The sequence below is a fragment of the Pyxicephalus adspersus genome, chromosome 9 (assembly GCF_032062135.1).
Source record: "Pyxicephalus adspersus chromosome 9, UCB_Pads_2.0, whole genome shotgun sequence".
Lineage (NCBI taxonomy): Eukaryota > Metazoa > Chordata > Amphibia > Anura > Pyxicephalidae > Pyxicephalus > Pyxicephalus adspersus.
The window spans coordinates 35516415-35541046 of record NC_092866.1 but is presented as its reverse complement, the minus strand read 5'-3'; the positions used below and the strand labels follow the sequence as shown (position 1 = coordinate 35541046).

At 39.7% G+C, this 24632-nt stretch overlaps 1 protein-coding gene across 2 annotated transcripts; it reads right to left on the bottom strand.

The window, feature by feature from the left end:
- Positions 1 to 3661: 3661 nt before the first annotated feature.
- SPDYC (speedy/RINGO cell cycle regulator family member C) lies at positions 3662 to 23155 on the bottom strand. Of its 2 annotated transcripts, none has more exons than XM_072422624.1 (7): positions 23130 to 23155; positions 17635 to 17875; positions 16332 to 16390; positions 14454 to 14539; positions 13701 to 13872; positions 13331 to 13628; positions 3662 to 4412 (listed from the first exon to the last, which is right to left on the bottom strand). In XM_072422624.1, the coding sequence occupies exons 2-7, from the start codon at positions 17837 to 17839 to the stop codon at positions 4351 to 4353; spliced, it is 882 nt and encodes a 293-aa protein (XP_072278725.1). In that variant the 5' UTR covers positions 17840 to 17875; positions 23130 to 23155; the 3' UTR covers positions 3662 to 4350. The 2 variants fall into 2 exon arrangements, with proteins under 2 accessions (XP_072278725.1, XP_072278724.1); XM_072422623.1 differs by lacking the exon at positions 23130 to 23155 and adding an exon at positions 22943 to 23089.
- Between the last annotated feature and the right edge of the window lie 1477 nt (positions 23156 to 24632).

The following is a 24632-nucleotide window of genomic DNA, read 5'->3' as shown; positions in this document are numbered from 1 at the left end:
CTGATATAATAGGTCATCCCGTGGGGTTGAGAAGACTTTTGTGGGATTTAGGTAATATGTGTGGATTTTAGGTTTTGTGGATTTTAGGTAATGGTCGGCATGGTAGGAGATTTATTATTCAAGTAATCTCTTGTGTGTGGGTCAATTGTATTATTGGAATATGCTTTCCAGATGATATTATTGTATTCTTCTGTGAATGGCAATATTTTAGTGACCGGGATAGGTATGTACCAGGCTTTATTTGTAATATTTGGTAGCACATATTGAGATATTGTTCAATGTTCATAAATACAATATTGCTCCCTTTCTCTGCTGGTTTAATAATACTGTCTTTTCTTTGTTTGAGGTTGTGCAGAGCCTGCTTTTGAGCTGCAGTGAAATTTGAGTTGTGAAGGTTTTTGTCTGTATTGATTTTGAGGATATGTTCTGTGGTCATGTCTATGAAAGTTTGAATGTGAAGGTTTGCGGAAATTTTGGGAAAGAAGGTTGATTTAGGTTTCCTAGTGAATAAATGTAGGTCTTTTATAAGTTCAAATTTATCTAATTTTTGGTGTGGGCAAAAAGACCTTTTTTTAGAACTTGTATTTCTATGTCTGACAATTCATATGAGGATAGATTAATTATCTCCGAATCTATTACCATCGAGGTATTTCTCGATGAAATTGCTGTTTCGTATACGTGATAGAAGTTGCTGATGTAGGTTCCCTAAAAAAAACTTTTTTGTACTTTGTGGATTGCGCCTGTGTTGGTATGAGGTTTTGTTGGTAATAGGGATCCTGTACATGGTGAATCTGAATTGGTTTGAGTTGAAGAGATGATAGTGGCTGTCTTGCCCTGGGGGGGTTGCAATCTGATGCTTGAGGATAAAAGTGTGGGAGATGGATCAATGGTAGTGTTTTTGTATGGGTTGGTGGTTTTCTTATGGGGTCTGAGGTTTTTTCAGTGGATGTAATTAGACTAGTTGGGGTATTGGAATTTAGTAAACTTTCCAAGGGGGAGTGGATGGGGTGGATGGGGAATAGTTAGGAAGGCTTGGTGGGCCTAATTGGGATGAAGAAGGAAGTGGTCTCCTCAGGGTGTGAGTTTTCTGGGATGCCACTTAGGTATAATTTTTTGGTTGTGGTTTTGTTTTCATTGAGGTTTAGATTTGAAAACTGATGGTCAGGTGGGTTAGTTTTGGAGGTTAGATGGGAGTTGACAGGGGGTTGTTGGTTGGTGATTCCTTTGTTTTTGTTTTAAATGATGAATCTTTGGTTTTAGTATCAATAATGTTGGTTGAAGCTGTATTTGCTCTGTCCCATTTGTAGGCTTTCTTATTAATAAAGGCCCACTTGTCTCGTTGGAGTTTTTTAATCTTTTATTGTAAATGGAAGTGTTACATTTATCCAACTGTGTTTTTAAATTGGAAAATGTTTCTTTAAAGATTGAGGAATGTATAATGTAGTGTGTTTTGAGATTATACGTCTCAGTATCTAAATCCAAAATGTCATCCTTATAGTAAGAATACCTCTCCAGGTTCAAGCCACCTTAAACTTCTCCAAACATATGAGTAATTCAATACACTTGTATTTTACATTCTTTATATTCCTGGCTTTGCCCCCTTCCAGATGAAATAAAAAAATTAGTATGGGGGCATATGACAGCCTAATATCTTAACAGTATGTAACTGCAAATATCAGGTCTTTGCGATTCTTAAAACTGATTTTTCTTTTAGTGGGAAGCTATGATGGCAGAGGCACAAGCAAGTTTCACGTCTGAGTTATGGGCCATCATGGGCCCCGAGGCCCGCAGTGGGCGCCCAGCAACCTGTGATGCTGTCCATGAGCTGATTATTGAGGACTGGCGAATATCCGCAAAAAAGATAGCTCAGATACTTGACATCTCACAGGAGCATTGGGTTTGTTATCACCACTATCCTAGACATGCGCAAGCTTGGGTGCCAAAATGTTTGAACAGTGATCAGAAGGATGAGATGAAGCATCCAAAGCCGTTGTGGCCCATTTTGAAGCTGCACAGGACTTTTTGGCTAGGTTAGTGACTAAGGATGAAACCTGGCTCCACATCTATGATCCTAAAACCAAGGAACAGTCAAAAGAATGGTGCCACTGCAGGTCCCCACGGCCAAAGAAGTTCCAAAACCAGATATCGGCCAAAAAAGTAATGGCGTCAGTTATTCTGTTGGTGGACTACCTACCACAGGGCTCTAGTATCACCGGACAGTATTATGCTAACCTCCAGGACCAGCTGAAGGAGGCAAATAAGACGAAACGCCGTGGAAAGCCCTTCGGACTATTATCTGTTCCCAAATTTGAACAAACACCTGAAGGGGCAACGTTTTGAGGACATTTCTGACGTCAAAGATGCTCCTGAGAGCTTGTTTGCAGCCCAACCAAATGATTTATTTCAAGGCTCTAGAAAAGCTGCAACTACGCTGTACCAAGTGCATCAGTCTCGGGGGAAAAATAAAATAAATGGTTGAATAAATGGTATTACATACCTCTGGCTCTTTATTTTCTGGGCAAAGCCAGGAACTTCTCAGCACCCCCTCATACAGCCTGCTCCTCTGAGACACCAGCCCTCTGTTAGTATAATATGTTCAAAAATTAAGTATCAGCTTTTCAATATCACATAAGTGTGACCATTCAAAATAATTGAGCTCCCTCTACTTTAATGGCTGGAAATTACAGTCCTTTAGAATTATATTTCTACTTAGTTATATATACACTCTTCGAAGATCTCTGTGAAATGTTATTTTATTTGTCTACACCTTTTTCAGATTCTTTGTAAACTTGTATATTTGCTTCTCTCAATTTTGAAATTGATACTGACTTTATATATGTATTTGTCCATTCATCTTGAATATGTCTAGATAACCACCGTAATCATACCCCTGAAGAAGCCAAACTGGCAAAATGCGTCGGGACACATGAATAAAACAGTTTCATGAACATGAAAGGTACATGTCTAGTCCCAATATCTGAACTGACATATAACAAAGTACAAATATGTCTTGAATATTATCTCTAGTTATGCATGTTTAAAAATATAAACACATATTTAACCCTATTTGCCACTGAATCCCCATCTCTTTTCCTATCTACTTCAATATTCTAACCTTTTACGGGGTGGCACTAAACTATCCCAATTATTACCTTAAGAAAGGGAAAGTATACTACATAGTATTTTCTACACTTCTACAAATTCTTATGTGTTCAGTTACATCATGCCAGACAGATTGTTATCTTCCCATGGTTGTGACTACTCCCTAATAGAGTATTTGTGGTGACGTGATGATTTCCTTTCTAAAATATATTAGTCCTTTATTTACACATCCCTACATGAAGAAAGGTTTTATAATTAGAATATGAAAATATGTTTTGTCTCCTTCATTACAAGTAAATCCAATAAGGAATTATAGGCTGGTGGAAGAGATAATAAAAAGTTACCAGTACTAAAATGTATGCAAGTTGCAGCTGCAGAACTGAAGTAAACACTAGATTAGTACTCAAAGTATCAAAGCTGGACTCCTGTTTTTTTCATTGAACAAGTACGTGGTTCTGAAGAGCAGGATGACAGCCAGACAGCATGTTCAGAAGTAATGGAAGCCTACAAATTCCTCCATGTCACATTCCAATATGAAAAACATTTGCAACACAAGTAGTTAACCAGAACAAAGGCAATAATGTGTTAATGAGTTTCATTAATGTGTTTGCAAACCCATAAACATGCTGCACAGTAGAGATTAGACCAATTTTTAAACCTGATGGAAAAGTTGTGGTAACAGCACTTCATGTTTTAGGAAGACAATATTATGCTGCCTTTCAAATACCTGTCCGCTAAAAAGATCACAATCAGTTTAGGAAAAGCATGGACCATAGGAGACTTTATACATTTGTTTATTTAAAAGGGGCCATACATGAACAGCAGACACTGAACTACTGCAAAGCTTCTCCTCAACCTCTGGCAATCACATGTTGAGGATTGCAGTTGCATTCAAATGTAGATCTCCATATTTATGCAGTTTGTGCAAGTGCAATACTTCAGACTTGGGGCTGACATTTCAACCAATAGTGATCATAGAACATTTTTCAATTCCTTTGAGTATATCATTCAAGAAAAATATGTACACCTGGTTATCCTTTGTATTGATCCCAGAGAAGTTACCGCTTTTACAAACGGTGATACAGAAATCTATAGCTTAATAAATTAGATAAATATTCATCCACCAACTCAAAATCAGTTCCTTCAGTTCTACACAAGACAATGTAGGATGCAGGATAAGTGCATTTCATTCAAGTTGCTTGCATAGTGGCTTTGGGAATGTATATTCACACAGAGCATTACAATATGCTAGAGGCACCATTCCAGACTTGCCCCTCCAGGTTCCAGTCCCACAAGTGGTTCTTGAAACACTACAAAAAAGCATAATACACATTTTAAAACCGATAAAAACCTAGTACAAACCGTTTATAAAATACATGTAAAAAAATTTTATATTCTAAGTATGGTGCAAGCTAGTGCTAGTTTAAATAAAAAAAAAATCCTTGTACATTGTCCCAGTTCCTCCCCACATAACCTAGCAAGAGGTGTGTCCATTAATGTTAAGGAGTCCATTAGTGGCTGCAAGATCAGTAGTGGCTAGGTAAACATCCATACTTTGATCTACAGTTGCTTCACCAACCTAAAACCTACCAAGAAGCTTGTGACCTGCCTTGTGGTCAGCATGTTGACTAACTTTTTTCCATTGCCAATGATATTATAGTTTCTGGAGATTTTGCAGAAGGGATCTGCATTTGACATCAAACCTTATAAGCATATTGTACAATACAGAAATGTTAAGAGAATTACTTTTACATATACAAAACTCCTTTAAGAAAAATTTGAGACTTCAAGAGGTGGAGCAGCCGTGTTTTACTGCGGCTCCCTGAGCTCGGCTTTTTTTGTTCATGGCATCGTGCTGATCTACCTAGATGGTGGGAGTCGTTGCAAGGAGCAATCTAGCTGCGTGAGAGCTCTGAGCGGCTCTCACCCTGCACAAATATTCCGGAGACAGAGCTGGATGTTCTGGCCGCGTGGTTGACGGCGGCGATATCAGGTCTATAACATACACGCTGTTCAGCTCTGCATAAAGGCGCCTTTTTGGAGGCCTATACTTCGGGATTTGTGAGTACCTGTATACCTTCTAGCTTCTTTTTTCATCTGCTGCAAGTACTTGGACACTATTTAAAAATAAACATCTTTTATTTGAAGATTTGTGCATTTCTGCTGACCTTCATTCTGTTGAGAGCATTTTAAAGGGATCTTCATTTGTTTCTCCTTCATAGAGCCATAACATCTTGCAGAGGTCTTTTTTTCCCCCATCCTATGGTCAATGTATTGGAGTCTAATCACATTGGACTTACATCTGTATATCTTTTTGGAAGCCTTTAGTGTACTACTTCCAACTATTGCTACATAATGGGTAAATTTGTTGGGAAACAGTCCTCTTCTACACGCAAGAACACTAATAAGCAAAAACTTAAATCTCAAAATAAAAGTTGGTTCTCCTGCTCCCTCTTCTGCTATGTCTCAACATCAGTCTTCTATGGAATATGCAGAGGGGGATGAATGAAGGTTTGACCCATTGCTTAGGTCACCTGACCATTCAGGAATTGCTTCTGAAGTATCTAAAATCTTGTTGCATTTTGATAATAAATTTGAGAGTTTTCAAAAATTAATTGAATCAGCAGTTGGAACAGAGTAAGCGACTTGGCAGATCAGCTTTTACAATCTAATACTAAAGTTGTTACTCAAGATACCATACTCACCTCCATAGAAACCAAACTAGAGGATTTGGAGAATCGAAATAGAAGGTCCAATTTGCACTTCATTGGTGTACTGGAATCAAAGGCCATGATTTGGTTCAATTTCTTACAACCCCTTTGATGAAGGCATTGAACCTTGTACCCTATGGAGCACCATTCTATGGCCCAACATCTGCCTGTAATAGTGAAATATTTTTATTATGTTGACAAGTTGGGAGCCTTTAGAAAGGTTTGTGATTTTCATGTGGAGGGTAACAAGATTCTGATGTTCCAGGACTACTCGGTTGCTGTGACACAAATGAAAAACTTTTGCCCCAGTTTGCAAGCGATTGGTGGATATGGGCATTCGTTTTTCCCTTTTGTACCCTGCCAAACAAAGTTCTTTGGCAGGGGAGGTTAAGTTATTCGATGATCCAGCTGATGTAATGCTTAAATTGTCTACCTCATCTTCTGAGGGAAGTTAATTGATTAAATAAAGATGTATATTTCTTCACATAAAAGTGTCTTAAAAAATGAGGAGAAAGAGATGCAATGGTTTATTTACCGTTTACTGCAATGCACTTTTTTTGTTTGTTATATGATTTTTTGCAAATACTGTTCCCCTCTGTCGGGATACGCAGACAGCAGGTGTTTGTTGGTTATAAAAGAAAAAGAGATATGGATTTACATGGTCATATTCAGAGACACTTATGCAAAGGCAATGTAATATTTTTTTTTTTGGAAAACAGGCGATTTATATTTGCAGTATTGTTTATAATGAGATCTTGTTTTCCAAAGTTTTCATTATATGTCTTTTAATCTTTTAAATCGTATTGGATGGACTAAGGGCCACTGGCTGGGATGGATATGGTCAATATTTGGGATCTTTTCTGTTGCTAGTTGTTTTGCACCTAAGGTTTGTATGACATTTATGATGCATGATGTTTTATCATCTGAAAAAGAAAAGTCCCTTCTAAAGTTGGTTTCTTGGAATGTAGCGGGCTTGAATAGCCCTCAAATACATAGGAGGGTGCTAGTACGTTTGAAAAAGCAATCTCCAGGTGTAGTGTTTTCACAGGAGACACACTGAAAGGAGGGTCAGGCCCCATTGTTTAGAGCCCCATGGATAGGTGAAGTGATTTACACAGTTTTTAAAACCAAAAAGAAAAGGCTTGGACCATAGCTGTTACCGAGTCTAAGCAGCAAAGGGCCTACGGACTGTGGGTGATTTTTTCTCGCCAGATCTTCCAAGACCGGTAAACTTGGGGCGTTGGTTCGGCAGTATGCCCTACCCCTTCAGGCCGCACACCCACTATATTACCTACAATTTAGAGAATTCTGTAAGGCAATACTATTGAATCCGGCTAAGGTGGTGGAAAGGGATAGATTTGACAATCTGCTGTCTGTAACACCTCCTTCCATATCATCCATTTATCCGAGATTACTAATGCTCTACTCAATCTCTTTCGGCTGGGTTGTCCCAAGGTTGGCAAAAAGACTTTGATATCCCGGCCCTGTATGATAAAATAGTGCAGGGATATCTTGCAGTAAGACAGGCTACTCCAAACGAACTGTGCAGAGAAACACAATTTAAGATTGTCCACAGAGCCTATAAGGTATTCCGCCCGCTTACTGAGGAACACCTCAATGCCCCGACCAGGCAAACTAAATGCTTGAGATGTGTTTGCGAAAAGGTGACGCTCAAACATAACCTTTGGGAATGTACCACAATCCAGTTATTGTGGACCGAGGTCCTATCCTACATTAACGAACCTACAGTTGATAATGGAACCTCTTCTATGTGTGTTTGGGAACTGGGTTGTACAGGTATGCAAACTAGCTAGGGGGACAAAAAACTGGATATCCTTGTGTTTACTGGCCACCCGTAGGGCAATAATGCTACAGTGGATTCAAGCAGATCCACCCCGGTTGAAACCAATCGAATCTTCAATGGGTATGTTATACCGTAGGGATTTGTTAGAGGTGGCAGACGCAGATGATAAAGCTGTGACAAATTTTTTTTATAAATGGTATGCTTATATGGAGTATTCCCTGGAGCCAGATGAATTGTGCCAAGTCTTACACCGGTATCGCTATTCCACGTGGCACAATTTACATTTCCTATAAGATTGGGACCCCTATGTGTAGTGTGATAAGTCATTAAATGGGATCCACTTTATGCCTCGAGTGACAAGACATACTATGACAGATGACACGGAAATAGAATAAAAAAAATGAAGAAATAGGATGCTAGTTTACCGGAACAGAAAAGTTTCCCTTCCTCCCTCCCCACCCCGAGTTTTGGCTGTTTTTATTTTGGTTCAATGGTTTATGAACCTATGTTCTTTTTCTTTAATTTCGAGTATTGTTTGGCAAAAGGAAAATTTTAGAAAATGGAGGACAGTCAGACATGACGTGATTTTGTTAATCTGTTCTCATACAACAAGGAACGGGCACACATGATGTTATACCACTGTACTATGTCGAACTGTTGATACTTGCTATGATTTTTGTATATTGCTGATATTTTTTACGGCCCGATCTTTGTAACACTAACCTTGATCCGTTATTGTTTGTTCTCTTACTCTGGCTTTGTACTGTTCTGATGATATTTTGGTTATTACTTTGTACATTGTCTTTTCTGTGTCTATAAAAAAGTTTATAAAAAAAACAAAAAGAGGTGTGGCTCATGTTTTAAAAAAATCTGCCTTATAAAATTATCTCTACAGAACTTGACCCTGCTAGTAAATATTTATTTGTAATAGTGGAGATTGTGGGTACCAGTTATACCTTTTGGTTCCATATATGCACCCAATAATTCTCCCACTTTTTTATTGATCTCCGTATGCAGATTCTAACATTCTTATTAAAGTGATGTTTCAAAATCCTTTGGTAGATGTGTGGCGTCTTTTACATTCAATAGAGAGGGACTATACCCATTATTCTAAAGCTCTTTACATTTTCTAGAATTGACTTGCTATTGGCAATCGAAGGCTCACTTCCAAAAATTATTAAGGTGTCTATTGGGAATTTTACCCTCTCATCATTTTCCTCTGATTTTTCAACTGTAGTTAGAACAACCTTTTAGGAAAACATTTTTGTGGTGTTTTCCAACGTATTTATCCAAATCCTCCTCTTTTAGGGCTTCTTCAATCCCATTGGGCAGATGGACTTGATAATCTACAACATTGGGATACCCCGAATTTGTTGTGGCGTACTATGAAAGCTGTTATGAGGGGATATAATATGTCCTATGTAGCAAAGCGTAATCGTGATTATCAACAGTATAATGCTCTCCAGGATCAGGTTGTGCAACTATGAAAGCAAAAAATTTTGGTAGGAAGCGGTAGTTCAATTAAACTTGCATATTGATACTAGAGTGAAAACGCAGGCTTATTATACTAAACAAATTTTTATAGAGGGGGGAATAAAATAGGTACGTTGTTGTCGAGGTTGGCCAACCCCTTGGGACCCAAGCGTAATCTTTTGAGTGTAAAAGATCCACTTTGGAATACTTTTGTTACATCCCACTAAGATATTTTATGGGTTTTTGAAAGTTATTATAAGCATTTATATACTGCTCAAGATTATCAACCCCAGTTACCGCAAGCTTTACTAGAAAAAGCTAATTTATCTAAGTTATCTTTAGTTTATAGGGAGCAACCTAATGTCCCAGTCTCAGAACCAGAAATCCTTTGCACAATTAATACTTTGGCTTCTAATAAAACACCAGGTCTGGATAGCTTTTTGGCGGACTATAAAATCTTAGTTTTGGCAATAACCCCTTTACTAGCAGAATTGTATAATGAAATATTGTCTCTTTAGGTTCTTTTTCCAGGTTTTAACGAAGCTTATTCTGCGTTAATTCCAAAACCAGGCAAAGATAATGATCAATTAGCTTCCTATAGACCAGGGGTCAGCAACCTTTACTATCAAAAGAGCCATTTTGCCTCCTCTTCTACTAAAGAAAAATAGTCTGGAGCCGCAAAACATAACAGTTTATAAACTTTTAAAAGTTTTAATATTTTTTTAATTTTACCTGTTACAACAAGTGTGCATGTGTAGGCCTACTTTTAAATAAATTAAACACTGAACTATGCCCCTAGAAGCCTCCAGCTTCTAACATATCATCCTGTTACATTAGAAGCTGGAGGCTTCTAACGTAACAGGGTAGATTTTTTTGATGGGCAGAGTTCTTTATGTTCTGACGATGCCTTAGCGATGAAATTTTAGGGGGTGTTAGTCACAGGTGTCTCCCACTTGCACCTACATTTTTGGTTTTGTACATCTCCTCATTCCAGAGGAATTGGGGTTCAAAGGAGGGGGATGTCATTGTACACACCCATTTGTACACGCCCCGTGGTAGATTTATTTCACTGGTAGATTTTTTTCATTAGAACACCGGATAGGGAATCCCCCTCCTCCACAGTGTCTTGGGAGGAACGGGATCCCCCATCAGAGATCACCCCGCGGCAGCCGAAGGGAGCCACAACAAGGAGGCTGAAGAGCAGCATGCGGCTCCAGAGCCGCAGGTTGCAGACCCCTGCTATACCAATTTCATTGCTGAATTATAACAAAATTTTGGTAAAATTATTGGCAAATAATATAGTAGGCAAAAAATCTGCAATCTAACTAATCACCAATTGGGCTTTGTCCCTAACAAGCACTCAACCATTGGGATTTGAGCAGCTATCGTGCAGTCTTCTAGGACCCGGAATTCTAAATCCATGGTATTACGTTTGGATGCTGAAAAAGCTTTTGATAAAACAAAATAGCTTTTGCTTAATGCCTTTTTATCTAATAGGGTGTTGGGACAGGTTTTGTTACTATATTCAATTTATATATAATAACTATCTTCTAAATTGATCAATGGAGATTTGTCAATGCCCATAAAACTCTACTAGACAAGGATGTCCCCTCTCCAATGTTATTTAACTTGGCTCTAAACCCTCTCCTTTGGCTCTTAGAGGATCTACCTCAGTTTTAAGGTATACCAGTGGGATCATGTATTCTTAAAATCACTGCCTTTGTGGATGATTTGTTCTTATATATTTCTAATCTGCGGCATAGTTTAGCAAGTATTTTGAATCCAATTACTCAATATGGGGCTGTTTCAGGTTATTCTATTGACTTGGACAAATCCAAGGCTTTGTATCTTACAAGGTTTGTCAGACCTGTATGGAGTAAAGACTAGCCTTTTATCTGGTGTAAGGAGAAAAAAACAATAGATAGGAGTACAAATGACCAAAAACCCCTATAAACTATTTTCAGAATATAGAATCTATTTTTCGAGCAAGTGCGTAACTGGTCCAAAGCTTATGCTCTCATACCTGGTAGGAAAAAGTCTAACAAAAATGATTTTTTTTTTCCACGGTTCCTTTATATTCTTCAATCTCTACCCATAGTAATTAAAAAGTTGGATCTTAGAGCCTTTAACAAGTTGTTCTCTGAATTTATATGGGGAGGTAAATGTGCCAGATTAAGTCAATCAGTATTGCAACAATCGACGAGGAATGGAGGAGTAAATTTTCCGTATACAGAATTATATAATTTCGCTTTCATTTTGAGATATATTAAGGATTGGCTACATGATAGTAACGTGTACGCCGATTACACATTAGATCGCCAATTTGTACCTCATTAATGTAAAGCACGTATTACATATGCATATTAAATTACCCGAGGAAGTAATATCAAACCCGATATGGTTTTCTTGTTGGATAATATGGCTTAGGATTAGGGGTAAACATCTTTTGAATAATCACTTCTCTTCTACCATACTGTAGTAATTTGGATCTTCCACATTTAGCTCATTTTTCCTTTATTACAGAAGTGGCCAACTTTTCATGCTCTGACTGTTAGGTTGCTGGTAGATAGAAATGCACAACAACCTCTTCAGTTTGAAGCAGTGGTAACTGAATATCCCTTTTTAATATCTGCAGTATATGTCTTTCTGCAACTATAGTCTTATACTTCAAGAGTATTGAAATCTCCCTTGGTAAGGGATTGGAAAAATCCCTTGGACACATTAAAAAAAATTATAAAATCATTAAAATAAATTTTAACTACTCTACCAGGAAAACTGGTCTGGGGAAATGGTCTGAACATTTAAATAACAAAAAAGATGATAATTTAATAGCATTATCCAAGGCACGGTTGGTACTTCAGCAATGTATAGGGAAATGACTCAGAATTTATCACAGAGTATATATTTCCCCACAAAGAGCTTACTTGATGGGCTATACTCCCACCTTCTACTTGTCCTAAGTGTTCGCAAGACCAAGCAGGTTTATACAATGCTTTTCGGAATTGCCAAAAATTAAAGAGATTCTGGCAGGAGGTGGCACATTTTAATCCTTTTTACTTGATTAACTATGTTCCTCTAACTTCAAAATGGGCTATTTTAGGCACTTATGATATACAGGGTGCAAGAATCACAAGGGGAATAAAAGTCTATTGGCTATCCTTTCTTTGGCAGCCAAGAAAACTATATTGCATAAATGACTAGACCCAAATCCACCAATTTTGGGGCTTTTTAAAGAAAAATTGGGTTATGTTTTTGGGATGACATGGATTGAGGCATCCTTGGATAAGGAATCTAAGGTAGCAAACTTTTTTGAAGTCCTATATAGACACCCAATCTCTTTCAATCAAGAGACAGCTCAAACACACCTCTTGGTATACTTTAAAAGTGTTAGATAACTATCCTCCTGTGATTTTGGAGGAAGTGTGATGGAAGTTGTGGCTATTATAGGTTAAAAAATTTCAAAGAGACACACTAAATAAATATAACTTAGGTTTTCACCTGGACAAAGAAATAAAGTAGTGTATAGATATTAGTTAAAGTTGACAGGGTAAGTGAAGTTTATTATTTTTTGACACTAATAATGATTATATAATATATAATATTTGGTTATCATAGAAAAAGGGTTTTAATTTTAACACTGGGTGACTGGAACAGAAATGTTTTTTACAAATGAAATTCATGAGATAATTGGGATATAATATATATCTAAGTCTTGCGTTATGTCATTAGGCTGGGTAAAACTCCTTTGTCCTATTGCTTTAGTCCTCTTCAACTCACACTATGTTACCATCTACGTCTACCTCAGCTCCTTCCACCATACAAATGAAAGTTGCCATATATTAGCACCAGGTATATACAAAATTTTGTAAAAATAAATGATATTCTAATACAAAGTTAAAAATTCATATATTAAGATTAAATATTGAATATGTATTTATTATGATTGTAGAGCTTTTTTCTCAAACGTATGTATTTTTATAATTTTAAATAAAGTAAATTTTAATACATATTTTTGATTCTGGCCTGAAAATTCCAGCCCAAAAAGTGGTGTTATTAACCAAGTATTTTTTTTCCCTATGTTAAATTGAGATGTAGCCATCCATAAAAATACTTACAGGTTAGATACAATTTTTGTAATTGTATTTGTATTACAAAACTATGTTTTCCTATTGTGTAATATATATCTATATCTCACTGTGAATCCTCAAAAATATATTAAACAAAAAATTGAAATACTCACAGTTGATATCATAGGCAGACTCTTGATCCAGGAGCATTGGTGGGGGTAAGATAAACTGATCTTGAGACCACTCTACATTTGAAAAAGTGAAGGCATCTAATTCTGGTGAGGAGCAGTTACTAGCTACTGCATCAGATTCATCAGTGCTGGACCTTCGGCATAGAGGACAGCTTGCTGGCGTCACACCAGGACCTCTAGGAAAGAGATCCTCATTTCGAAGGTAACTCCTGAGTGCTCCACTATGGTGCAATGGACGGTCACGGAGCCATGCCCAATGACCAGGATCTTTAGACATCACCTACAAACAAAAATTCACTTTGAGCTTTACAACTCATTAGGAAACCTATAAAGACTTGTATTATGAACTTGCCTCATCACAACAACGCCTGCTCACAACTGCTCTGTATTTCATTCTGGCCCACAAGTTGTCCCGGAGTTGTAGAAACTGGGGGTAACTCTCTCTCCACACATCACCCAAAGCCCATGGAAATATTTCATATTTATAATCCTCTTCATCCTCTTCCATGTCATTTGCAAGGTAACTAAAAAATGCAAATGTAATCAAGGTTTAAAGTTTTGATTTTTTTGACACGGTCCCTAATTCTACCAATTGAAATGATAGTTTACCTGGAAATTAAAGTGAAAAAAGTTGTCTAAAACCAAAGTATCCCTAAATAAGCATATGCAAAGCAGACCCATGCAATTAACTCCTTCAGTGAACTGACCACCACAAGATTTTCAGATAAATAAAGCCACATGGGTTGCGATTTTTTTTTTTTTTTTTTTTTTTTTTTTTTGTCTACTTTAAAAAGAGGTTACCACAGACATTTTGACATTTTGATTGTCAGTGCCAGAGAAACTTTTGGCCAGCTTTTGTCTTCTTGCATGCCTTAGATGCCCATATAAAACGACAAACCCACCCGTCTGGCAATCATTTTATCTAATAGTTTGCCATTCACAAAGGGTATATTTGTAACCCCAGAAGATCGCCAGAGATGTTCTGTCCCTTCCCCTCCATGTATTGCATTTGAATGAAGTTTTAAAACATTAAAAGAAGTCGTCTTAATCTTTGCTCATGAACCAGGTGTTTTAATGAAATATTGTAAATTAGAAAAATACTTACAGAGCAACAAAGAAATTCATTGCTGTATATTCTCTAATTCGCAGGCCTGCTCGTTTGAAGTATGCCAGGACCATTGCTATTAGATACTGCATGGAAATGAAGATTGTTCAATATACAAGTTATGCTAGCTTGTGAAAACAAACAAGTAGATATGTGAATGCTTAAATGAATTTATTTTTAGCTTCAAACCAGCACACAAGTAACCCACCATTCTGCAAAGAGACAGGAAACCATTTTCCCCCAGATGAACTAAAACATAGGACAGGAGTTTCCATTTCACAGTAACCGAACTACAACCCATCTTGCAATGAATATTTTAAATTCTTATGACCTTGGTGGGTACAGCCTAATAAAGCCCAAAAGTATCTCCATTAAAATAAAAGCTTTGGGGTAAAAGCATTTGAGAATAAGAAACACCTTTGAAGAATAAAATTAAATACAGTTCTGTATGCATTAAAGCTTGTCATACAACTAGTACAAATGTGTGGATTTACCTTGCTAATGTGCCTTTTAGTACTACCCTTTAACAACAGTACCCTGACAGGGAGATGGCTGGGCAGCACTCATTCAGCCCTGTTCTGCCTGCACATTTGTGCTGCAAAGCCTGATTGACTAAGTGTAGCCAAATTCAGCACAGTAGTCTCACTAAAAAGTGAGTACTGCTTTCATACAAAGCAGAGCAGCCTGGATCCCCAGTATGAGGTCAGGAAAAGGTTAGCATAGGGGAGTGAACTATCAAACCACCAGACAATTTTATTAATGTAATGAATTCAAGATGCCAGTTAGTTACTACTTGCCATAAAAAAAAAAATATAAATGATTGCAATATCCACACTCAGTGTTCCCCCCCAGCCCCTTTTAGCTGGGCGCACCACCCGGCAATTTTCAACAAGCAACCGGCTGTTTTTGGGTGGTTACTGAAGAGTTTGGTCACAATCCAGGGGCTTCCACCCGCCTACAATTTCTTTCCACCCAGCTTAAAAAAATTTCTGGGTTGAGTACTGCACACTCCTGTAATCCAATAGCAAACTTTCTGAGAGGAAATGTCCAGCACCATTCAGCTTGTCATACATTTCCCTAATGGTTGCTCTGACTGATTCAGCATGGGGTGTTCAGACCTATGCAGGGTCAATGGCTTCCACAGATAGGGTCCTTCTCTCCAGAATGTTCAGAAGGGACAGATTTTTCTACCAAGGCTGACTTACATTTTTAATGCAGCTGGTTTGTATTAAAGCAATTTAATGCAGCCCCACACGTCATGTATGCTGTAGTAGGAGTGTTACCCACTACTGTAAGTGCATTGGATAGCAATCGAAGACTTTCCTAAATTACACACATTACCACAATGCATTTATCCATATGGATGATAAAGTGTTGTTTTATTGGTAACAACTAAATCTGTTCTAGCTTAAGCTACGTACACACTTCCAATTATTATCGTTGGTAAACGAACGACGAACGATCCTGCACGATATCTGCGAACAATCGTATAGCACCGATCCTGTACATACAGATAACGACACGATCGTTCGTAGATATTGTACACACAATAGATGCGATCGTTTGAACGATACAGGAAGTTACGTGCACCACAGGAACGTTCGTTCATCACGCATGCTCAGACCATGGACGATCAATGAACGATCGTACACACGAACAATGGTCAACGATCGTCGTCCAATCCGATCCGCCGGTCCGGTCGTTCATTTCCAACAACTTTCCTCGTTCATCGGCGTCGTTGGTTACTTTTTTTACGAACGATTTTTGCCCAATCGATCGTTCGTCGTTCATTTTGAACGATAAAAATTGGAAGTGTGTACGCAGCTTAAGGAGTGTGGCAGAAAAGTTTTATCAAGCTCTTAAGCCACTTAAACCAACCTTATCAGAGATCCGTAGGCAAACATCCATTGACAGGAACTGCTGAATGATGTCACAATCTGTAAGGAGAGTTCATACAATTTATAATACCCATTAATTTAAAATACCCATATAATACCCACTTTGTATTACGCAAACATCAAAAAAGCATAAATAAAAAATTAAACCCCAACCGTACTTTTGCACACATTTGAATACCCCTCTCTCTATTTAACCAATTTCCCTGCACTCACACTTCCACACAGCAAGCATTAGAAGCTGCAACATGTATCTTGAGTCCACCTCACTTCAAAAATGTGAGGTGGACTCACATTTGCAAAAATGTTATAAAATGACACTATAGCTAATTCCCTTGTATAAACAAGGCAATTAAGCTACCTACTGCCACCCACTGACATGGAAGAGTATTACATTACTTTGGCAGTCACTACAGAAAAGACACCAACGGTACACCTGAAGATCTCCTAGTGTGCTGTGGCAGTGGTTGAAAATCACTGTCCTAACCGATTCTGCAGAGACCAGACAGCTGCCTTGAAAGGAATAAAAAAAAAGGATGCCAAGATCTTATCACTGAGATACTAGACTAACTTGCCTAATGAAAACAGATCCCACATTACAAGCAAGTATATAACCACAATTTCCTTTCTTTTGTTCATGTGTTCTTTTAATATATCCATAAAAGATAATTGATATTGGAACATTGATAAAGCAAACACTGGAATTGTAACATTTGCATCAAATTTTGAATTTTTTTTTGGATTAGGAATGAATCCCATCATGTTTTACTTCTGTGTCACCAATATGCAAGCTCGTAGGCATCCTGGCAACCACTGTCGCCAACACTGAAAGCAAGAGGACCACCACTTTACAGCAGTCACCAGATAGTAAAACTTCTATTAGGGACACCTGTTCCAGTGACTACTGTTTGCAAGGAATATTTCTCCCATGTATATCCCCCTTTCCTATCACATCTTAAAACAGAAGTGAAGGAACATCTCCATTACAAAGGAGAAAGGAGGTAAGAAAAGGGAAAAAGAAAAAAAAAACAAAAAACAATATTGCAATAGTTAAAAAAGTGTGTGCTAAATGAACACTATATTGTTTTAAAAACCTATTCGAAAAATGCAGACAGCATTGGTGAGAAATTAAATAGCTCTACCCCTACAAGTGAGTCCAGAGACACTCAAAGTCCTTGCTGAAGACTCTGAAGACTATTTTATAACCAGTAGAAATAGATTCAGATTTGCTGCCATTTTGTTCTTTCCTTCAGGACATGCTTTGGACACAATGAACAGGTTCTTACCCAAGAGCTGGTAAAAGGCCTGACGCTCATGAAGCTGGAGGCTGATTGTTCTGGCCCCCTTTGTTCCGGCTGCTGAAACCTCTCTCTCAGGGATTCGCTGCTTGTGCGCTCCAACAACCCTTGAGTGCTGATGTCCCTTGACCATGTTCTTCACCCCGCTGCCAGCAGTAGTTGTGGCCCGAGGAGAAGGGCGTATATGTCTCATGGTGAAATTGGAAGAAACACAGACTTCAGGGTTGATCTGTGAATAAAGGTGAAGTTACTAGAAGCTTACACCCAATCTGCTAAATATTCATTTGAAAGAATTTTGTAATGCATATTCAACAAGTGCAAACCTAAAACCCATCAAAACCTTAGAAGTCCTGTATACCAATAACTTCCTGCACTGCATTCTTGTTAGCATGTTCACAGCTATTCCTATGAGCTACAGAACAACTCTCCCCAAGTTATGAAAATCATCCTTTAGACCTTGACAAGTATTGTAATCCTATGACAAACAGACAATAAGCCACCATGTCCAAGGACAGCTGCAGTATATTATAATTTTGTTCTAGTGTTTATATATACCTGAAGAACTGAACTTACATTGTAGGGGGGTCATGAAACCCTATACAAGACTTTGCTTGCCAGGTCAGTTTCTCCAGATTTAAAAAAAAACAAAAATTCAAAGCACATTTATCAACCAGACAGTTTGAAGGACAAAAATCAGTCTACCCTTTGTCCACAAAATATTTTTTGAGTCATTTATTACACATCCTAAAAAACACAAGACATTTGCCAAGAGACATTGTGCTGAATATTGGTTGATGGAATGAATCCAGGGAATTTCATCATCATCATCATCCTCTAACATCACTCATGAATTCACCTTCATCTGCCTGCAACTAATCGATATTTATTTCTCCTTCTACATGTACATCTCCCATTCTGCCAAATCTCAGCCCTCTGTATGCAATTGTTTTCCCCTGCAATCTGATTGTATATGGTACATCTCCCATAGTAGATGAATTTATTGCACCAACTTTAACTCAGATTTATCTGCCTCACTTGAACCCATATTACTGGACTGCTTTCTCTTGGACTTCAGTTTGCCACATTGTTTTTACGTACGCATATGGTTCCCAATTATCTGTAAAAATGTATTATTCATCCTGCTCACTCTTTGTTGGCACTACTCCCTGTCCTCCCCAGTCTGATAACTCATTGTCTCTCTGCTCCTTTACTCTCCTTAATTCTCTGTCTGTGCTCCTGCACCTTTTTTTCTCTACTGATTCTCTCTGGTGACATCTCACCCAACCCTAGTCTCCCACACAGCCTCCCCCTTCCATATACTCTCAGCAAGACACTCCCTTCTCCTAACCTCATCCCCATTCACCCTACCCATAAGTCCTTCCCCCTCTTTCTGGCAGTCTATGGAATGCCCGATCTGTTGGCAATAAATTAACCTCCATACACAACTTTCTCTTTTCTAAATTTTTGACCTTTCAGGCTCCCACTGAAACTTGGCTTTCCTCCTCTGACTCTGCCGCTGCTCTATCCTATGAAGGCCTGCGTTTTACACATACCCCTAGACCTGGCAATAAAGTAGGGGGTGGTGTGGGTCTCCTCTCACCTAACTGTACATAGAGCCCTTCCTACCCCACTCTCTCATGTTCACCTATTTTGAAGTCCACTCTGTCCATCTCTTTAGCCCCTTACCCCTCATTGTTGCTGTTGTCTACCGCCCCCTTGGCCCAGTATCACAATAATTGGATAACTTTGCCTTCTGGCTCCCACACATTCTTTCCTATGACATGCCCACCCTCATCCTTGGTGACTATAATGTTGCAATGGATGAGCCCAACCTTCCCTCCTCAGCCAAACTGCTCTCCATTACCTCCTCATTTGGCCATCGATGGCCCCACACACATAGCCAGACACACTTTAGACCTGGCATTTTCTAAACTCGGCAACCTCATCCTCCTTGACAACTCACCATTTCCCCTTTCTGATCACAACCTTATCACACCTTCAATCTATCGAACTCTTGCCCTCCCTTGCCACATGCCAGACCTGGTCAATGGCAGGGAGACACCCGTAACCTTGACCACAACCTTTTCTCAAACTGCCTTGCATCCTTAAGCCCCACCCTCTCAAAAAAACCTCCCCAGATGATGCTGCCACCATGTCAAACCACTCCTTCCTTGGCCCCTGCCACCTTCCGCTACCCCTGCCTGGCCAACCCCCGATCCTGGCACAACAATCACACCAAACAGCTACAAAAGACTGATCGTGCAGCTGAGCGCAAGTGGAGAAAATCTGGCCTCAGCGCTGACTTCATGGACTACAAAGCTTCAACACAGTTCACGGCCACCAGGCAAAATTATTTCTCCGCAGTCATTTCCTCCCAAGCTTCCAACCCACACAACCTCTTCTCAATTGACTCCCTCCTAAACCCCACACCTGCTCCCCCACAACATCCTTCTCTGCCCAGGACATTGCCACCTACTTTAGAGATAAAATGGACAATATCAGTCATGATGTCTCTGCTCACCAGGCTACTCCAACCATACCCACCCCTTCCACCTGTAAATCATCACTGACCTCCCTCAGCCCTGTTACTGTGGACAAAGTCTCTTTTCCTCTCTCAACAACTCTATCTACTACATGTTTGCTTGACCCAATTCCCTCTTATCTACTCCGTGCCCATTCCTCCACCCTGGCCCCTGCCCTAACCGAACTATTCAACCTCTCCCTTTCTACTGGTAAATACCCCTTAGCTTTCAAACATGCCATCATTCACCCCATTCTAAAGAAACCCTCACTGGACCCCTCCCAACCCTATTACTATGGTCCTATCTTCCTTCTCCCATATGTCTCCAAACTTCTTGAACACCTTGTCTACAAAGGGCTCACTCTCCTCCCTGTTGGTGTTCCCAAGGGTCAGTCCTTGAATGGGTTCTTTTTTCTCTGTACACCTCCTCTCTCAGTAATCTTCTTTTGGCTTACAGTACCATCTGTATACTGAGGACACTCAAATCTGTACCCCTGACCGGTCTCCCTCAGTCCTGGATAAGGTCTCATGCTGCCTGTCAGCCATCTCATCATGGATGTCTGACCAATTTCTAAAGCTCAACCAGGATAAAACAGAACTCATCATCATCCCCTCCTCAAATTCCAAATCTCCCCCTGACATATATCCAACTGTTAACTACACTGGTATTTGGCCCTCCCCTCAGGCACCTTGTCTTGGTGTCACCTTTGACTCTGTCCTCTCATTTACCCCCCATATTCAGAACATTTCCAGGTCCTGTCAGTTTCACATACACATCTCCAAAATTCGCCCCTACCTGTCCCAAGACCACCCAACTCCTTGTACATGCTCTTATCTCGTCTGGACTACTGAAACCTCCTCCTCTCTGGTATTCCACTAACTCGACTCTCTTCTCTACAATCTATTATGAATGCTGCAGCCAGACTCATCCATCCTTCCCAACACTCCTCTTCTGCTGCATCTCTACACTGGCTTCCATTTCACCTTAGAATCAAATTCAAGCTCCTGTGCTTTGCCTTCAAATCCCTCCACAGTTATTGTCCCACTTACATTTCTGACCTGGTAAAAAAGTACTCCCCCATTCGCTCTCTCTGCTCCTCCAATGACCTACTAATGACTTCCTCACTCAACCACATCACACACACAGATACAAGACTTCTCCAGAGCTGCCCCAACTCTCTGGAATGGTCTTCCTCGTCCTATTCGTCTTGCTCCTACTTTCTGCTCTTTTAAAAGAGCACTCAAAACCCATTTTTTCAAACTTTGCCACTCATCTTCTGCCTTTTGAAACCATCACTACATATCTGCCATCCTATTGTGTGTATATTCCCCAACCTAATAGATTGGAAGCTCTTTGGGGCAGGGTCCTCTCCTCCTGTATCACTGTCTGTATTAGTCTGTCATTTGCAACCCCTATTTAATGTACAGCTCTGCGTAATATGTTGGCGCTATATAATTCCTGTTTATTGACAATGATAATAATTATAATGATAATAATGTTCCACTGTATTTAGAACCATTTGTCTTGGAAAGACAGGCCACACCAAACTTATTTTCCATTTTAGATTCCATTCTGGCCCTAAACAAACATTAATATTTGCATAAAATGGCTATTATCTCAACTACACAGTCATTGAAATAGAAAGGTAGAGGACATTATCAATTTTGAAGGAGTTTGGCTCTGGGCAGGTCACCTATATCTTTTACATGCCACTGACCTGAACCAGAAAGAGCAATTCAGGCACCAGTTCTAAATAGTTGTGTCACCAACACCAAACCACTTAAAGTTAGGAAGCTTGAAGTGGGCACATTTAAAACTCAAGCTGGCAGTCGCAGCTTGTATGTTTCCAATTTGACAAACTCATTTAAACTCATCCTGCTTTCCTAATCTAGATCAGAAGGCCTTGCAAGAGGAACAACCCTGATACTTAATACTTCTCCAGCAGATTGTTTCCTACCCTTTTTCTGTTGCAGCACCAAGCTGCTTCACCTACCCCTACAAAATTTAACACTTCTAAAAATGTCAGATGCCTGTGTTCCCAAAACAACACACAGATACCTGGCAGATTTAGAAGGGCTAATGCCAAAGAGACTGGCAGGCAATGCAACTAAAGGTCATCCCAAGGGCAAATAAAATTTATTGCTCACCAATTATGCTTCTACACACACACACACGAAAGATTTTAATTCCCAACATCTACGCTCTGCTTGTAGTGCACATTTAACTTCCTCCCCCTATCAGGAACCAACCACCTATAATTGTCAAAGAACAGGAAAGCTATACAATTCAATAACCATTATTCTAATACTATCTACACTGCAAGTTATGGCATCTCTAGACCAATTTCTCAATACACACTAAGCCCACATATTTTACACCTAATTGCTCATCTTATTGCAGGCCACCAAGCTACCAGGTAAACTACATCCTCCCCCCTCATTTCCTACCCTATTTTGCCCCTCCCCCCCTAGCTCCACACACCACAATTCCCCACTTTTTTCCAAACCCCCAAGGTGCCAGATACCTTATAAACCCCCACCCCTATTGCAGCCCCAATACTGCCAGGTACCCTGCAGCACTTCCTATTTAAGCCATCCCACATACTATAGGTGGAAGTTAAACACGTATATATGCAAAATCATATTGGTGACTATCGTGCTCCATAGAGCCGAGATCTGATATTTCCAAAAAAATCCATCCTATAACCAGCTGAGCCCTGTACCAGGGTTATAGTGCAGGTCAGCCATGACATGTGGTGCCCCACATTCCCATACCTCCTGCATACAGGACGCGCACAGTGACCGCTCCCGCCAGAAGGGCCAGCGGAACGTGCAGTCAATCAGAGGGACAGCTGCAGATTCAGCCCCACGTGCGCACTTCATAGGTGACAGGAATTCCCCGCACACCGACCCATTTGGCGGAATGATACTCATACTGGGCTGTACTCCGCTCATCCCTCACCTGAGCAGAGGAATTAGCCAGCCGAGGCGGCCACAAACTCAAAACGTGGGAGAGAATCTCCCACAGCCGCCATGGTGTTCCTTATATAGAGCCGCTACAAGGCCAATCACTTAGCAAACAGCTGGAACGTGGGGGCGGGGCTGCGGTGTGTTTCACGGAAGAGATTGGTTGAAACGCAGTCCTGTACTGCTGGTAAGAGCGGGTTATGTTTTTGAGTGAATTTGTATCTTCAGTCAGTGTACCTTTATATCTATACACAGAGGCTGTCATTGCTGACCTTCTACACACACTTCCAGTCTTCTATTTACAATGTTTGGCTGTTTTGCTGCACCCTATGACCCCCATGTCGTGCAGTAATGTAGGGAACTAAAACAGCTAGCATGCAGTGGTGGACGTTGTCAACAGTGGTCCCCTGCCCACCACACACATGCACCCTATATGCCCACCTCACCCCCACATACCACTCACCTTCAAGCAATGCACCTTTGCAATTAAGCAACCTCAGGGGTCTCCTTTGCATGTTGATTTTGGGGCCCTGGGGACACTTGGTCTTGAAAAAACACCTTCAGAAGAATAAGTTGTTAAAATTGTGACCCCATATTTTGAAATTCTTGAAAGTTAACACGAAAGTTAAAATACACTTGTACATGCCCAGCATAATTTTACAAGGCCGCTAAATTTGATAGTAAACCAGACCTATCTGTGTGGGTCCCCTGTAGGACATCATAGGGCCATCATGCAGCTACACATGCTGCCCCTTGGTATGTCCACCCCTGGAAGTATGAAATAAAGAAGCTCTTGCAGCTAGATTACCTGTCCATGGCCCAGGAGTTTTGAGGTGTGGGAAGAGGGGCAGGTGAGTAATAAGTGCTGGTTTTGCAATGCCAACATTTACCTTCAAAAAATTACTCTGTCACCTAAAAACATTTTTTTCTGCAAAAAGCAGACTTTTCATATCTACAATTTAATTGGGAATTTGTGGGCAAGTATAGTCACCCATTACGCACTAACCCATACGCTGACAACTAATGCCGCCTGCGTTTTTATTTTATATTAGTCACCAGGAAAAATGCCCTCTGATTTTGGGAACAATATAATGCCTTTTACATTGGTGTTCAGTGAGAGAAAGCCACTATTTATTAGGGTTCAGTGGGAGAGGAGATTCATTGGTGTTCAGTGGTTACCTCCTTGGACCCTTGTGAACTCTGGCTGGATGTGCCCCCCCCCCCCCCCCCAGCGGGGTCCTTTTCCTGACCGGTTGTTGACTGCTGGTCTAGAAGGATAAAAGAGAGTTCAGAAATAGGGCGCAAAGGATCTGGTACACATTTCTCTGATAAATTAAAACCTTAAAATATCTCCTTTCATACATTCTCCATTATAATATAGCATGTTGAGTTATATTTTGCTGTATTTGGTGTTTTGAATGTTGAGCTTTTTCCAAATTTATATGGAATGTTTCCCTTTAACAGTGAATATGGACTTTTCTTAAATAAATGGGGTGGC